The 14,365-nt window shown below is 44.7% G+C and overlaps 1 protein-coding gene across 2 annotated transcripts in view; it reads right to left on the bottom strand.

Moving 5' to 3' along the window:
- RORA (RAR related orphan receptor A) overlaps positions 1 to 14,161 on the bottom strand; it is a 552,151-nt gene extending 537,990 nt beyond the window's left edge. Inside the window, exon 1 of one of the 2 annotated variants that reach the window (XM_075897683.1) lies at positions 13,809 to 14,161. In XM_075897683.1, coding sequence (XP_075753798.1) covers positions 13,809 to 13,947 — 139 coding nt within the window. In that variant the 5' untranslated portion in view covers positions 13,948 to 14,161. The remainder of the gene's footprint in view (positions 1 to 13,808) is intronic. The other variant, XM_075897682.1, reaches the window with a different exon arrangement.
- Between the last annotated feature and the right edge of the window lie 204 nt (positions 14,162 to 14,365).

Here is a 14,365-nt window from a genome sequence, read left to right as displayed (position 1 = left end):
ATGTATGTCCTTTTTAATCAAGTTCAAAAGGATAATGTGTTTGTGTGTATTATAAAAGTGGGAAAACAAGTTTCAGGAAACATTTTTTTCCTAAAGAATGGAATGTAACTTCAGAGAATAGTCGGAATGAGAGAGATGCTGGAGAACATATACAGTCAAAATGATATGTGTTGGTTCTCATGAGACTGGACAAGCTTTGTTATGATTATACTATAGAAGGTTCAACCAAATCCACTGTCTTGACATGCACATCAGCAAAATTCAAAAGGGAAATAAAATGCAAATTTCAATAGCTGAGGTATTAATTGCTGGACCAGATAAATAAGGCATGTGCTCATTTTCCATTGCTTGGAGTCTTGAAATTAAGACTGAGTGTCTGTCTGTCAGTAAGAGAGGATTTATTCAAACTCATTTGTTGATCATGAAGAAGTAATCAATGGATAAACCTTATTTAGCTTTAAAATCTATTAAATAATGAGAGATTATAAGAGAGTATCTGGAGTAATGTGAATACTGGATTTAGACTGTAATTCAACAGAACCACCACTAGGTTCTAGAATGGTTCCTGTTCAGAAAAACCAGCAACAAAACGTAGCTGGTAGTACGCTCCACTATGCCACTGTGCACATTGGGAATGGCCTATGGAAAGGCTCTGGCCTTAACTTACTATGAAGATCTACCTGAACTGCTGCCAAAAAAGCAAAATCTGAAAAGACAGCAAACAGGTATGTGTCAAGTATCATCCAGTCCTAACCTTTCCCTTTGCTTTAAGAAGCACCTCTTAGAAAGGAACCTGGGGGCTTTTAAGTTGCAAAATGCATTTGCTCATAAAGCTGCCTTACAGCACCCTACTGTTAGATCACAGCAAAATATTTTCCTAATATCTGCATTGTTCCTGGGCCATAAAAACAGCCTTTCATTTTAATCTGCTTAACACACTGTGGGAAAGGGCCTCTAATTTCCCAGCATGGTAAGGCAAATAATTCATATAACATGTTACCACAATATCTACAGTGAAAGCATTTAGTCAGAGCTCATTGGAAACAATGGGGGTTGGACCAAAGCTGCAAGAAGCAAGTGTCTGAGAGCTCATCATGCATTAAAGCACATTCTGCTGCACTTTAAAGTAAAGACAAGGTCATCATTTACAAAATGAGAGCTGTCCAGAGGCAATACAGGCAGTCCCCGGGTTACGTACAAGATAGGGACTGTAGGTTTGTTCTTAAGTTGAATCTGTATGTAGGTCGGAACTGGTACATATTGTAGGGGAAACTCTAGCCAAACATTTCTCCAGAGCTCAGTTTTATTCTCCCACACCTCACTTCCCTCAGTCCTTTATTCTCAAGCTGAGGTGTCTGCTGAGAAAAGCCGCTCCGCATCTCCCTGGTCTGCTGGGGGGGGGGGGGGGGTGTGCTAGCTTCGCGTCTCCCTAGTCTGCTGGGGGGGGAAGCAGCTAGTGCGGGGTTGCCTCACCCCGTTTGTAAGTAGGGATCCGCTGTAAGTTGGATCCATGTAACCCGGGGACTGCCTGTAGATCAATTACATCATCTTACCAAAATGATTAGGGGTCTGGAGCATATGACCTACGAGGAGAGGCTGAGGGACTTGGGTCTGTTTAGTCTGCAGAAGCGAAGAGTGAGGGGGGACTTGATAGCAGCCTTCAACTTCCTGAAGGGAGGTTCCAAAGAGGATGGAGAGAGGCTGTTCTCAGTAGTGACGGATGGCAGAACAAGGAGCAATGGTCTCAAGTTGTGGTGGGAGAGGTCCAGATTGGATATTAGGAAAAACTATTTTACTAGGAGGGTAGTGAAGCATTGGAATGGGTTACCTAGGGAAGTAGTGGAGTCTCCATCCCTAGAAGTGTTTAAGTCTCGGCTTGACAAAGCCCTGGCCGGGTTGATTTAGATGGGATTGGTCCTGCCTAGAGCAGAGGGCTGGACTTGACGACCTTCTGAGGTCTCTTCCAGTTCTATGATTCTATGATAAGGGGATGGTTGGATGAAATAACATGATCTTGGTAACTAATTGACCATTCATTACCAGTTGGAAATAGGTCAATGGAGGGATGATAGGAGTTGCTATAGGGAACTTTCTGCGTGTCTGGCTGGTGAGTCTTGCCCACATGCTCAGGGTTTAGCTGATCGCCATATTTGGGGTCAGGAAGGAATTTTCCTCCAGGGTAGATTGGCAGAGGCCCTGGAGGTTTTTCGCCTTCCTCTGTAGCATTGGGCACAGATCACAGCTGAAGGACTCTCTGCATGTTGGGGCCTTCAAAGTATTTGAAGGCTTCAATATCTGAGACATAGGTGAGAGGATTATTCTAAGAGGGGTGGGTGAGATTCTGTGGCCTGCACTGTGCAGGGGGTCAGACTAGATGATCATAATGGTCCCTTCTGACCTTAAAGTCTATGAGTCTATGAGTATAGATGCCTCAGCACCTCCAATTCCCTCTGCTTCCCCAGACAGTTCAGTGCCATCTCCATTCCCCAGTTCTCTATACCAGTGTTTCTCAACTTTTTTTGATGCCAGGGACTGACTTGCTGCTTTCCTAAATGAGGGCAGGAAGATCTCAGGAACCGGTGATGGTCCCTGTACTATTTGTTGAGAAACACTGCTCTATCCTCTTAGCTTCCTTTAGATCTCTTCAGTACCCTCTCTTGGGTGTTCTGGCTTCTCCAAAACCATCTCACACATTCCCATGGTCATTCCAATTCTCTTGCATGGTCCACTGGCCTGTAACCCAAGTTTTCCTACTGCTGGCCATTCTAAAGCCATCCCATCCCCTCAAATCCCTCCAATGTGCAATCTCACAGCTCTGCCAGAAATGACAACGGGTGGAAACAAGGAGCTCAGCAACAGGGTTGCCAGATGGTTTAACCAAAAATACCAAACACTCCCTGACTAGTTGGGCTGCAGGTGAATGTGGTTAGAAAGAGAAGCTAGGGGAATGGAAATTGAAACCAAGTGTTCTTTTGACAGTGGAAGAGCCTATCACCGCTCTGATCCAATGGAGGCAGGCGTTGCTGTGTAAGGCTATGCCTGCATTTTACTGGCTATTTCGACAATGGGGTCAAGCCTTGTTCCTGCAGATACTCTTATTCTAAAGCTGTTATTCACCCTGCCTAGGATATCCTTGAGATATTGTTCTGTAAGACATGGTCGGCAGCAACACAGGGGGGAGGGGCCGGCGAGAACATCTTCCCCTGCACTGCTGCCTCTGTATCCACGGGAGCTGGTCCATGCATGCTCCCCTTCTCACAGAGGTAGCAGCACAGAGGGGCAGGGGCCCTGCCTGTAATTGTGAAGGTTAACCTGACTCATCAGTTAACTGTCTACACATTTTCATTGTCACATCCCTGTTTAGTATATTATGTTCTTGCATTTTAACTGCATTTCCACGATTGCTATAGATCAGATGCCTCCAACATGTGTGAGTGGGCATGGAATTAAAGTATATAAACATACTGTTAATTAATGTAAAATATCCTACAATATGTACAAAATAAAGCACTTTAAAAACAGAAACACTGTAGTTTTTCATTCCTGGATCACTACATCTGCCTCATCATTCTCATGTACCTATGTGCAGTAAATGCATGTTACAACTACAAACTAAGATCAATAAAACCTTTAACAAGATTTAATTTGATTCTACAAGGGAGGTTATCATAATCCAGCTCTGCTTTCTCACCTTCTGCTGGCAATTTCCCTCAGCTCTGATTCAGCCACTAACTTTGTTCTCCATCGCGCCATCTATTCATGCTGCTATAATACCAGCTCCAACACAGTTTGTATCAGCACAGCAATTTCTCAGAAGTTGCCAGTTTCATAGTGTGTTGCTTTAGAAGTGTATTGAAATTGTTAGATTAAATTACAAATGAAAGTCTCTGCAGTGGGGCATCATTACTGGATCTTTTATGTACATCTGAGTGAGCAGGACTTTTAACTGTTCTCCCTTAACAGCTGAAGCTTCTGTTTGCGTGATTATTGGGGAGCAGAAATGGGGGCTTAAATGAGAAGGGGAAATTAAGTAGGCTGGGTAACATCCACAGACTTTCCCCATAACCCAAAAAGAAAAATCACATTGCTTTAACATGAACACATGCTTCATGGCAAGCCTCTTAAAGCCTCTATTAATGCCAATGAATTTGGTAACATACTTTGTAACACTATTAAAGAAAGTAACTTTGTATAGAAATCTGTTAAAACAAAAGCAGGATCTGGAGACCTACCACTTCCAGCTTCAGTTTTATCAGCTCTCAAAACTTAATGAGGCTTTAGCTTGCTCAGTGAATGAAGACATATCCAAAGAAGTTCATAGGAACTAATCATGATTTAGTACACAGCATTCTTTCATCTGAAACAGTACTGATTATTGATGTTAGAGCGTACTATACAGGCCTGTTAATGGGTGTGGGGGAAAGAAGCAGTTGCCAAGGGGCTGGACAATTCAAAAGGGCCCGGGGTTCTCACTACTGGGGCGGTGACGGCAGCTGAGAGCCCCAAGTACTTTAAATCACTACCAAAGACCCATGTGGGGCGCTCTATACAGACAGAGGGGGAAGGAGGCACAGTGCTGAGGGCTAGCTGATCCTAGCTCCGCCCCTTCTGTCCAAAGCCCTGCCCCTTCCTGGGGCACAGAGCCCCTCCTTATCCAGGGGCCCTGCAAAGTTGTAGGACCCCATGGTACTGGGCTTGCAGCAAGTTCTGTCCTTCTGGTGAGATGCAATAACACACAGAGACATGGAAGATTGCTAAAAATTCTTCCAAAGGAATACAGACTCTGAGTATCTACTTTCTATCTACTTAAATTATCTCTGGGCTCGTCTAGACTGCCTGTGGCTTTTGAAAGTAGATATGCAAATTCAGCGCAAATTTGCATATTGTCTTCCGATCCCGTTTTTGGAAGAATTTTTTCTTAAAAAAAGCAGTCTAGACGCGGTTCTTTAAAAAACAACAACAACCTTTTACGAAAGAACCCTGTACACCTCATTTTTTCAGGAAGAAGGGTTCTTTCAAAATGGGTTCCACCCGCCCCGCAAAAGAACTGCTTCTAGACTGCTTTTTTTTTTAAACTCTTCCGAAAATGGGATCGGAAAAAGATATGCAAATTCGTGCTGAATTTGCATATCTTCTTTCAAAAGCCGAGGGCACTCTAGACATGCCCTCAATGTTCCAGCCAGATATGGTATTCTTCACTTCCTGTCCTATACTATCTGTGCCACTACACAGCTGTCAAATTCCACACAAGAAGTGACTGAATTTTCAATAATACTTGAAGTTATTCCTGATAGCAGCACAGTGTTTAAAATACATGAAAATGTGGTCAGAATCTGCAAGTTTCACCCACTTCATGCTGCTATGGCCAGGGGACTGCTCAGGCTGGAATGGGACTCCCACACCACGGGCAGAGGGCTGCTCAAGCCAGGTAGGGCCCACTGGTTAACTGGTTTCCCTGGTAAACATGCCTGTAAGGTGAATGCTTACCCAGTAACCGATTAGCCAGTTAACCCTTTTCATCACTAATAGTAGGCCCAGATTCTTCCATAAGCTACCCTCTTCTGATAGACAGACACCTGCAACTACCCACATGGCTTAAAGCCAGCACCCCGCACCCAGAAGTGGTCACCTACACTCACTCCAAGCACACACCACCCCAGACACCACCGCAACCTTAACACCTTTCAGGCATGCCAGCATCCATACCCCCTCCAGCCCCCACCTATCACACACCCTACTGCCATGTATTAATGCCACAAACTTCCCCCATTCCACCCCACATGCTCTGCCCCAGTCAATCCGTCACTTGTGTCAATCATGGGACATGTCGCAAACAGAGCTGCTCTTAACTTGGCAGCTATCAGGTTGACAGGTGTGTTCTCTGCTGAGTTTGAATTTCTTGTAGGTGACAAAAAGAAATCTCACTTGTTTATTGTCTAATTGGAAGGAGTTTGTGCAGTGCGGAGGGGTGAGGAGTGGGTTAGATGAACTGATGCCTGAGTAAATATTTTTAAAAGATATAGACAATGACTAAGAAAAAGGAAAGGAATAGCAGGTGTGAGAAAACTTGAGGTAGAAATGTAAAAGATTAGGACAAATGGAATGAAAGATACAGTACTTTAAAATTAAGCATCAGGAAAATATGGCAGTGTTGAAGACTTTATCAAGGGAATTGGTGAAAGCCCCATCATTTGAGACATTTGAAATTCCACCTCTAAACCATAATTGTACCACAGTGAACAGCCCTGTGCAATCACAGCATTAGGCTACATAACCTGGGAAGGCTTTTCCATTTCTAACTTCTAAAATTCTAGTCAGGCAGAATTAAAGTATTTTCAACACATCTAAAATTTACCCAATGCTACTAAAAAAAGTGAAGTATGATTCACTGTTGCAGCAGCAGAAAGATCACACCCCAAACGAAGCAAAAATTAGACAATACTTTCTAACTAAGCAACATTCTGAACTATATAACTTTCCCTCCTTGTCTGAACTTACCAAAAAAATAATTTAAAAGGTACCTAGTGAACATAAAAGATATTAAGTGATTTCAGAAATTTTATTTAAAAGAGAAACAATGTTTTCCCTCCCTTTCCCATTTCAGTTATGTTCAAAACATACCTATGGGTTTTCCTAAGCTCAGTCCATTTCTTCCATCAAGTAAGTTACACTGAAAGCAGCTATGCAGACTTGTTGCTAACAGTCTAAACTAGCAAACAACAGCAGAAATAACTACAACTTAAATTATGTGTGCTGAACTTGGCAGTACCAGTCTCTCTATCATTTATCAACATATTTTAATGAACTAATTACAAATATTTTTCCCCAGAGTACTTTCACTTCCCAGGTTTTTAAACTCATCACCTTACAAACTTAAATATCTCAAGATACCGTATCTTAAGTTTCTGTGGGATGAGTACATGCCATTTAGTGCCACCAGGATAATGAAATCATTTTAAGGATAACTGTAGACATTATAAAATCTAAGGCCAGATTCTTCTCTCCCTTAGAATTAGGTTTTTCTGGACTAACTCCATTCACCTCAATGGAGTTAATCCACATTTTCCCCACGGGCAAATTTCCTTACACTAGTAGCAAATGAGACAACTTTCAATAGTCAAAAACTGTCTGCCACTCAAATTAAGGAAGTTAAAATGCGATTAACTGGCTAATCTATAGTCAATACAATTTGTATCGACCATATGATTAGTGGATAAGCACCACTGTGCAGAGCCGCAGTGGGGGTAACTCCAGGAGCTGGAAATGAGCCGCAGTGGGGGTATCTCCAGCCAGAAATGAGCAGTCCTGGCTTGTGCAGGCTCCCGAGCCACCTGTGCTGCGGCTCTGCATTGTAAATGTACTAAGAGCTGCTGGGCTCTTACTTCATTTAAAATGCAGAGGCGCAGCAATCAGCACTAGCTGGGACTGCTAGGTACCAGCTTGCGCTGAGTCCAGCAGCCCCTGTTCACAGCAGACAGCCCCGGCCACCGTGAAAAGGGCTGCTTGGTGCCCTATAAGTAGGGGGGCCCAGCTCACCCTGTGGACAGAGGCTACTTTGCAGCAGCTTCCCCTATTCCCCCCCCCCCCAAGAGGCAGCAGGGAGTGACAGGTGGCATCCCGGAGACTGTGCTGGGGGGGGACCAGCTTTTAAGCCAGCTCCCCAGCACCAGTTCCTGTCTCCCCCTTACTGCCTCTCATGGAGGCAGCACGGGGGGGGGGCACAGCAGAGAACACAGGACAAGCAGGGACTCAAGCAACCCCTGTTCACCCTGTGTTCCCTGTGGCACTTCTGCTTTTGACATGTACAAGAGCTTCAGAGGGCTCTTGTACATGTCAAAAGTAGAAGCGCCAACAGCGGGAACACATCTCCCCACTATGCCTCCGCCTCCCCTGCCCCCCGCGATGAGGGTGCTGGGAGGAACCTGGTTCCTGTTCCCTCTATTTCTACTTCTCTCTGATAGAGGCAACAAGTTGGGGGGGGGGGAGGGAAGAGCAACTAGTTGAGTTGCTACTCGACTATCCGATAAGGATTTGCTTATCAGCTAGTCAGCTAGTCACTAACATCCCTAACTCAAATATAGTTCTATAATCTGGGATATAATAATCATATTGCCAATTAGTCTCCATTACAAATGTGTTCTTTATTTGGTAAAATTACAGCTTTTGAATGAAATAGTACAGTACAGGCAGTCCCCGGGTTACGTACAAGATAGGGACTGTAGGTTTGTTCTTAAGTTGAATTTGTATGTAAGTCGGAACTGGTACATATTGTAGGGGAAACTCGAGCCAAACATTTCTCCAGAGCTCAGTTTTATTCTCCCACACCTCACTTCCCTCAGTCCTTTATTCTCAAGCTGAGGTGTCTGCTGAGAAAAGCCGCTCCGCGTCTCCCTGGTCTGCTGGGGGGGGGGGGGGGGGGAGGGCACTAGCTTCGCGTCTCCCTGGTCTGTTGGGGGGAAGCAGCTACTGCGGGGTTGCCTCACCCCGTTTGTAAGTAGGGATCCGATGTAAGTCAGATCCATGTAACCCACGGACTGCCTGTAGATCAATTACATCTTTTTGTATAGATGCCTCAGCACCTCCAATTCCCTCTGCTTCCCCATGTAACCGAGGGACTGCCTGTATTTACATATTGACTCATGAGCCACTGAAATACTTTTCACATACTATAAAGAGTAAGCTATGGTTGCACTTCAACAAGGGAAGGGGACTGTTCCCAAGAAAATAATGCAAAAATGGTTTTATTCTTCTCATTCTATAAGCATTTAAAACTAAATGATTAGGGTTTTCTTTCAGATGCTTCACAGTATATTTCATTTACCTAATAGGCAAATCTACAGTCCTAAATCAGGGACAGTACTTCCAGAAGAGTACTCAGTGTGGAAAAAGTGTTCTGAACATTTAAGGAAAAGAATACTCAAAGCTTAACTGAAAAAATCACACAGTAAACTGACAATTTTGTTACATGACAAATATTCTATGTAGAACATCTGGAGAACTTACTAAGTGTGGAACTCTATATAGAGCTGAGGAATATAGGAATGATGCCACTATTCATTGATGTTTTAATCAAATTACTGATACCCCAGTCCAAAAAATTAAATAAAATAAAAATAAAGTCTCAATTGTTGACAAAGATGACTCGAAGTCCCAACAAGCAGACACTCAGTAATTCATCAGAAAGGGTTCAGGTAATCACCTCCTATGTGCATATAGCTTTCTGAATTATGGTAATCACCATCAAAAAACAATTAATACAGTGCCTTCCAACAACATGAATGCTGCCTTTAAAATATTCAGTTTTTCTAATGAGATACCTGAAAAATGCATTGGAGGGCATGAATAGGAAATTATACTAAACAATTTCTGTCCCTTTTCTCAACTGAGGGCAGCTACTTTCCTCCATTTACTGACAATGCAAAAAACCAGAATAACGGCCTGGGAAATAAAAGTGATATTTTGCTTAGATAGAAAGGAGAGAAACTTCAGGGCCGTATAACACAACCCCCTCAGTAGCTCTTGGAAAAGTATAGCAGCTGATTGGCATACTATTTATGACAAAGTGGAAAACAAAAAGCCTGAAGAACTAAAATTTAGCTCCTGATGACTGACGTTTCAAATTTTTCAAAAATGGTAACACAACATTTAAATACTGACAGGATAACAGAGTCCAGTCCAACATTTGTTATTTTTTCAAATATGTTCATTTTTTTGAAGGAGGTAATAAAACAGAAGATCTTAGACTTGGTATGTGGAGCACTTCCTGGTGATCCACACACAGCTGGCTGGTAATGCTAATTTCTCTTTGATTCCTGATGCTCAATAATCCACATATTACAGATAGCTAAAATACTCTCCTAATATTAGTTTACCATGTAAGCAATTGCTGTAGTTGCTTTAGGAATAGTATATGTCTGCAGATGAACCTGGAAGTGGCATGTGCAGTTGTGACTAGGGTGTTCAATACTCAATGAAATCAATGCATGCTATAAAGACATCTGTAATCCAACACATATGGATTATGGTTTAACCTAATGGAAAACTGAAAAATGACTGCTCTGAGTTAAAATAAACTAGAGAAGGTGACAATATATTTATTTGGAAATATCAGCCCTTTTAATCTAACTGTTGGACACTTTTTTCCAATATAGTGTGTTATTAATCTTTCACACTATGTAATACCATTACTCAAAATCTCCAGTCCACATGTGATCTCTCTCTCACACAATTATATAACACTACTTGCTTTACAAATACTTTTGATATCTAAGGGAATGTCTACACTACAGGGGAGATAGAAGCTGTTGCTGTCAATCTTCCAGGGTTTGAATTAGCAGGTCTAGTGAAGACCTGCTAATTCGAACTGAGAGGGGTACTCTGGCCAACGTGGGCAGTCCTGCTTCCACGAGGAGTAAGGGAAATCAAACAAAGAGTGTGCTCTCTTCAACTTCCTGCAGTGTGGACAGCACCAAAAGTCAAGTTAAGATACGCAACTTCAGCTATGTTAATTGCATAGTTGAAGTATCTTAATTTGGCCTTGTCCCATAGTGTAGAGATACCCTAAAAGAACACTATGAGAGTTAACGGTTATAACAAACACCCAATATTTAGGGATCTGACATACCAGATTGTAAGGGATACAAAGAGACACACTATTTCAAAAGTGACAGTAATTAAAACGGCAATTAGGAATCCAACTTCTCACCACCTTTTTTCCCCCCCTTTCTTAGGTTTTCATTGACTGCTTATTTTTTCCAGTTCCCTATTAAGAACAGCCATTACAGCCGTACAGCACTGAGTGCAGGTTGCAATGGAAGCAGCTACTAAAATAGATGATACAGAACAAATATTTCCAGTGTCTTATGTTGATTTAAAAATCAAAGAACACTTTTCTGGGTACCCATTCTGCAAACTGATCTACATGTGTATCTGGATCTGTCTGCACATGGAACAAATGGCAGGAAAAGATCAGTTGATATGATGAACAGTACACAAGCATAGGATTTGGAATTTACCTGTGTTATACAGTTGTTCTTTTTATGTGTACTCATATATGTGCTATCCATACATCACGAGGTCATCCCAATGTCAAAAAAATTTCCATAGCCTACATACATTTTATATTTATATATTCCCTTTATGGGAAAAAAACATAAAATCAACCAGAATCTTAAATAAACCCAGAATCTTAATTAAATAAATCACAAGATAGGGGGTTCAGTTTCACCCGATACCTCCATATTGGTCCCGCTTTCAATGAGCTAAATTATCCATTACAATTCTGTGGTATTTTCTTGTAAAGTTACACGCCTTCATGTTTTACATATGAGAAAGGTATGATCACCTGGTTTACAGATCAATGTACTTATGTTTAATTTGTAATTTACGCAACATTAATACAGAATGACAGCTCCAATTTTCTTACTGGTTGCAATCTAGAAGATACCTTCAGTTCTCTACCAATTCCATTACATCATCCCAGAAACCAAAACATTTTCTTTCTTTAAATAATTCCCATCTTTTCCACCTTGCCCTCCCACCAATGCACAATTACCGTCCGTAAAAAACTACATTTCCTCAGATATTAAAGACTCTAAAGACACAATTTTCAGGAGTATTGCTGCATGGATGCATCCATCACACTGACCTTCGCTTTTTCATTCAGACTGTTACATAACCTAGTGCTTGCGTGCAGTGTATGTGTTTCAACCCCCCCGCAATCCCTTATTTAATGCTACACAAGGGAGAGGAGGGACATATGGGTCAGCAGGTTAGCGGTATCAAAGCCTAAACGGTTCAAGATCACAAACGGAGCACCCCCATCGCCAGACACACTGCCTTCTCCCCTTTTTATAAGTTCCTAGCAGTCTCCAGTTACATAATTTGTAAAGGTCTAAAAGTTACAACATTGCAAGACTATGCTGAAGGCTGCCATCCCGAACAATCCCCGTGTGCCAGCAATGGCAATTAAAGCAGATTGAAGCCTATAGACTGGAAGCAATTGGGGAAGGGGGTGGGGGAGCAGCTTGTGTAACAGCCACAAACTACTGCAGCTTTGAAAACATGCAGAGAACTCCACCGCATTTATTAAGGAAAATTTCTCCAGTGTTTCTGATTAACCTCGTTACATAACCAGCTTGCATTCCAAATCCACTGTCTCAAGCTCTCTAAATATACATTTTTTTTGCAGCTAAAAGCTTGCTGCACACAAAAAACCGTCCCCATCCTCCCGTCTCCTCCAGAGCCCGCTCTGCCTCGCCTCCCCCGCTTCTCCCCCGTTGCATTTGCATAACTGCGCGGTCATTATTCGGAAATTGCCTCTAATTAAATGTTTCAGCGTGTGTCATCTCGCTGGCTTTTACTGTACTCGGATTCTCTGAGTGGGAAGCTGCCTGGGAAGGGGGCGTGGCCAAAATGGGAAAAATACTGTAAAACACAAGCCAACACATGATCAGCCATATTCCAAACAACAACAACAGCGCACACTCCCCTGAAAACGTTCCCCGGGTCCCTGCAATCAGCTGGCCCAGGACTCGGGAGCCTGCGAGGGCTGTGCGCGCCAGGTTGGCAGTCATGGCTGTAACAGATCAGTATGTGTATTTATTTGATTCCCACCCATCCCCTAGCGAGCCTACCGAGTGGGTTTCCCTTGAATGATCACAGCGATGGATTCATTGCCAGCGGGAATTAAAGCTACATCTTTGCCCCTCTCGCTTTTTTTTTTCTTTTTGCGCAAATCCAAAAAATATTTGAAAGCCACCGACTTTAATCGCTCGCCGCTCCTATGCAAGGGGGGGGGGATGTTTCTCCCTCTCTCCAGTATCAACCAGCCAGCGCTAAAACGCTGTCGATACTTTCAATAAAAGTGGGCTATAAACAATGTCCAATTGAAATTGACCAGCACGTTTCCAGCTGACCCGTACTACACCACACGCGGTGGGCAGCCTGAGAGTGCTTAAGTCATCATTAAACCAGCAATGAAAGGCTTGTGTGTGTGTCTTTGCACTATGTTGTCACTCGGGGGAAGGGAGGAAAGGAAAACCCACGCGAGACTCGGAAGAGCCCCTCTCTGGAAAGTTGTGCACCTTCACGCAAACCCCAGGAGACCATCAACTTTGGAGACGGATTTTTTTTTAAACCACACCGCAGACCACGGCTGTCAAAAGAGCGGAAAAGTCAATCGCAAATCAGCACCCGCCTCATTAATCAGAGCAATCCTAGCCAACTCCCCCATGCCCCCCCCCCCACCACCCTCGGCACCCCAGAGCAGGAACTGTCAAAAGGAGCAAAATGCAGGACTATGTAGCACTTTAAAGACTAACAAGATGGTTTATTAGGTGATGAGCTTTCGTGGGCCAGACCCACTTCCTCAGATCAAATAATGGAAGAAAGTAGTCACAACCATAGATACCACAGGATACAATTAAAAAAATGAACACATATGAAAAGGAGGCGAGAGAAAAGAAGGGGGGAGGGGAGAGGAGGTCACTGCAGCTTGAAAAGTTTGTTTCCTCGCCTTCTAACGCCCTGACTCCTGGGCTGCTTTGTTGTTAATTATGTAATTTCAGGGGCAGCGTTGCCAGCTGAGTTTTGCAGGCGAGGAAAGGGAAAGCACCGAGCTCTCAATATTTTCCCTCCCGCCTGCAGCCAGGAGAAGCCGCTGGAAAAGTTTGCCGGATTGGAGGCAGCGGGGAGTTGCGTTTCTCCGCCCGCCCCCAGCCGGTGCCCGGGGCTCCCCTGCTGCATGTCGCCCTTCTCTCCTGCCCCCTCGCCGTGCCCAGCGCGCCCCCTCGCCCGCCTCTCCCTACCTCTGCCGGAGTAGCTCTGCCTGCGGGCTGCAGCGGGCGCTTCGCTTTTCCCGGCCGGCTCCAGGGTGTCCCTGGCGCCGGAGACGCTGCTGCCCGGCTCGGGGGCGGCGGGCTCGGGGGCTGCCGGGGCGGACTCCATGTTTTTCCCGCTGTCGCTGGCTGGGCGATGGCGAGCTCCTGCGCTCCCTCTATCTGCTGCTCGCAGCGCGACTCTATGGTCGGCGGCAGCGGGCAGAGCGCGAGCCGGGGCCGGCGGGGAGCGAGCGCGCCGGGCTGTGAGCGCAGGCGAGAGCCCCGCCGCCTCCCTCCGCCCTCGCAGCCACGCGCCGCGCGGGCCGCCCAGCCCCGACACCCGCAGCGGGGACGCTCCGGCTGCACTGGCGGGGACACGCCCCGGCAAGCCCGCGGGGAACACGCGCCTCCTCCAAACCCGCCCAGGGGGGGCCGGCAGGTGCCAGGCGGAGGAGCAGCGGGGTGGAGGCAGGAGCCCCGCTCCCTGCCAGCAGGGCAGGGCCCAGGAGGCAGCAGCTGCCTCTGCAGCGAAGGGGGAGTGAGTC

The sequence above is a fragment of the Pelodiscus sinensis genome, chromosome 14, assembly GCF_049634645.1.
Source record: "Pelodiscus sinensis isolate JC-2024 chromosome 14, ASM4963464v1, whole genome shotgun sequence".
NCBI lineage: Eukaryota > Metazoa > Chordata > Testudines > Trionychidae > Pelodiscus > Pelodiscus sinensis.
Note: the sequence above shows the minus strand (reverse complement) of the source record. Positions and strands in the feature narration are given on the sequence as shown.